At 33.0% G+C, this 3,134-nt stretch overlaps 1 protein-coding gene across 1 annotated transcript; it reads right to left on the bottom strand.

The window, feature by feature from the left end:
* Positions 1–304: 304 nt before the first annotated feature.
* On the bottom strand, positions 305–2,579 carry LOC107807101 (putative glutathione S-transferase). The gene is made up of 2 exons (XM_016631396.2): positions 2,139–2,579; positions 305–949 (listed from the first exon to the last, which is right to left on the bottom strand). The coding sequence occupies exons 1-2, from the start codon at positions 2,451–2,453 to the stop codon at positions 605–607; spliced, it is 660 nt and encodes a 219-aa protein (XP_016486882.1). The 5' UTR covers positions 2,454–2,579; the 3' UTR covers positions 305–604.
* Between the last annotated feature and the right edge of the window lie 555 nt (positions 2,580–3,134).

Here is a 3,134-nt window from a genome sequence, read left to right as displayed (position 1 = left end):
TTTATTCTTCTTGACAGCAACTAGCAAACCACACACTCAGTATAATTCTACTTGGATTGCGGAAGACTGAAAAATGATCGTGTAAAGAAAGGTATGACTACTGACTCTTAAATGGCATATTCTAAGCATTTTGTTCCCTAAAACTTCCCTCATTAAAGGTAGAACATAGAGAGTTACTTTCATGTTCGCGCAGACAAGAGGCAGAGCAACCTGCTCTCTTATAATATAGCAACACTTTATGTGACCAGAAGATTATCAAATAGTAATGACATGTTCTAATAGATGAAGAGAGGAGAAGACAAGAGATATAAAGGAGTAGTCTCTTAGTAGGAAAGTAAAACCTGCAAATCTTACATTATTCACTGTATAAAATGCCAAGTAATAAACAGCATTTTACTCCTTGCTGCATAAAGCATATCATCAACACAAACACAACCTTTCAGTTTTCCTTCTAATTAAAAAGAAAGGAAAATGAATAAGAACAATAGATGTCTAACAGGTTGAAACACTTAGAACCTAAATAAGTGGATTCACAATATATGTGATCTTATTATATGTATACTTTTTATTACGCAGAACTCACTCTAGATTCGTCTTTTATCGCTTAGGCAATGTCCCACGCCTGCCTCAACATCACAACAAAATCATAGACTTTGTCAGGGTCAACAAGAGACTTTGAGACACTCTCCTTTTGCATACACCTCTTAGCCCATGCCACAATCTTAGGACACTCTGCCTCTATGCTAAAATTGCCAAATTTCTCATAAGTAGGGAACCAGCAATAGTAAGGAATAAGGGTCATATCCACAAATCCAAAACTTCCCCCTCCAAAGTATGGCTTGTCTCCTAACTCCCCTTCCAATAACTTCAAGCACTCTATGAATTCTTTATTGACTGCTTCCTGATCCTCCTTTTTTGTAGTCCAAATTTTCCTTCCAATATCATAAAGCTGCAATCTCCCAAAAAATAAATAATAAAAGATTATATCTTTTTCTACCAAATTTAGCTCACAAAAATACAACCTTCCAATGTGGTGAAAATAGCATGGCTAGCCAATTTTCGGACCGGTAATCAAAAAATAGTTATGTTTGCAAAGTCATTGAAAAATAGTTACTATTTTATGCGATGATAAAATTTGAACAAAAATATTTTAGCTGAAACACGGAAGTTCCAGCATAATATGGTGGATTATGGAGCTCCTGCGTAGAAACTTACACCATATTATGTTAGAACTCCAGCAATTATGAAATTCCAGCATATTATGCTGGAATCTCATATTTAAAAAATTCAAACTCCAGCATATTATGTTGGAATTTTTTCGGATTTTAAGAGAATTTTGTTTTAGATTTTATCTTTATATGAATAATGGTGAATTTCGATTACTTTTGAAATTGTGACTATTATTCAATTACCACTTGTAAATCAGGCTATTTCTATTTTTTTTTCCCTCGAATGTGCGCAAGTATGGATAAGTTGGGCTGGTCGTATATTTTCATTAGCAGGTTAGTTAGACATGACTCAAGTTAGCTCATCTAAAAGCTTAGGCCGATCTAGGCAGCCCGTATAACCATATTGACTTACAAGAAAAACTTATCAAAAACATAGGAAAATAAGTTTTTCAATTGATTGGTTAGATTTAGTCACGATTGATAAATAAAAAAACTCTAGTAGTTTAATTTGATAATTGAACAAATAATAAATGAGCAAATACACAAATGAAAAATGATTTTGAGATGGACGAGTTGGGATATGTTCATATGATATATTGTTTAGCTCAAATTGATCCGTCCATCTTGACCAATCAAAATTAATTTAGGCGGACAACCATCTTACTACCTTGTATGTTTATTGATTCAACCCGACTTAATTTACCTAATTTAGTCTAGCTCGTCCATTTGGTACTCCTTATCTCTTCACTGACATTTTATATAATATAAATCTTGAAAATTGACCAAAAGCAATAACAAGAACTATGTTTCAGTTCCAAACAAGTTGGGACTGACCACAATTCTCCATTTAAAAATCCATCTAAGCCCAACATTACATAGAATAAAACAAAGAATAATAGAAATTGTCTAAAAGACTCTTAAAAGCATAGAATCTATAGTAAAACATATATTTTGTGATATTTTGCATACCTTTTTGTCAATATAATCAGCCCAAAACCTAGCATGAGCTCTCTCATAAGGATCGGAGGGCATTAAAGGGGATTTGTCCTTCCAAACTTCATCTATGTACTGAACAATGATGAGGGTTTCACATATTGGTTTTCCATTGTGGATCAAGACTGGAATTTTCTTGTGAATTGGGTTCATTTGTAGGAGAAGAGGGGTTTTGTTCAACAAATCCTGCTCCTTGTATTCATACTGTATGCCTTTCTCAGCCAGCGCAAACCTAACCCTCATCCCAAACACGCTTACATAGGTATCCAAAAGGACAACTTCATCTGCCATTTTTTTTGCTGAAAATTAACGATTGCTTGACAAAATTGCAAGATATTATTAGAGTAGAATATCTGCTCTGTATTGAAGGTAAGTCTATAGTGCTATATATTAAAAGGGGACAAGAGGTTTTGGTGTCGAGTGTGGACCATGCTAGAAAAGTGTCCACATAAATACGTACGGAGTATTACTTTTTTATTATTATCACTAAGAAATTCGTTAAAACTTATCATAAAAGAAATAATCAGTCAAAATCAAGAAAAAATATGAAAATACTGCATCAACATGTAGATGAATAATTATTTTTACTCCTTTCCATAGAAATACTACACTAGCTAAATAGACGAAAGAAAAAGTTATTAAAAGGAAATTAAATTATGTGAATTTTGAATTGAACTCGACGAATGTTTATCAGAGAAATAAAAAAGACTAATAATAAAAGCACGTACGCGATTTTGCAATGATTTTTCCCAAAATTTTTTATTTGAACCGAACGATGCCACTCTTCTAAGTTCTAAAGAGCTTACTAGCTTAAAACTTAAAAATGGAAAAGTGCAACTCTTTTTCACTTCTATGGTAAAATTGCACTTGTGGGGATTCTAGTTTCTTCTTTACAACTTAAAACTTAGAAAGAAGAAAATAAAATAACGATTCTAGTCCTCTGCAGACCTACCACAAATTTCGTTGTTTACT

The sequence above is a fragment of the Nicotiana tabacum genome, chromosome 10 (genome assembly GCF_000715075.1).
Source record: "Nicotiana tabacum cultivar K326 chromosome 10, ASM71507v2, whole genome shotgun sequence".
Taxonomy (NCBI): Eukaryota; Viridiplantae; Streptophyta; class Magnoliopsida; order Solanales; family Solanaceae; genus Nicotiana; species Nicotiana tabacum.
The sequence above is the reverse complement of the archived record's forward strand: the minus strand, read 5'-3'. Positions and strand labels throughout refer to the sequence as shown.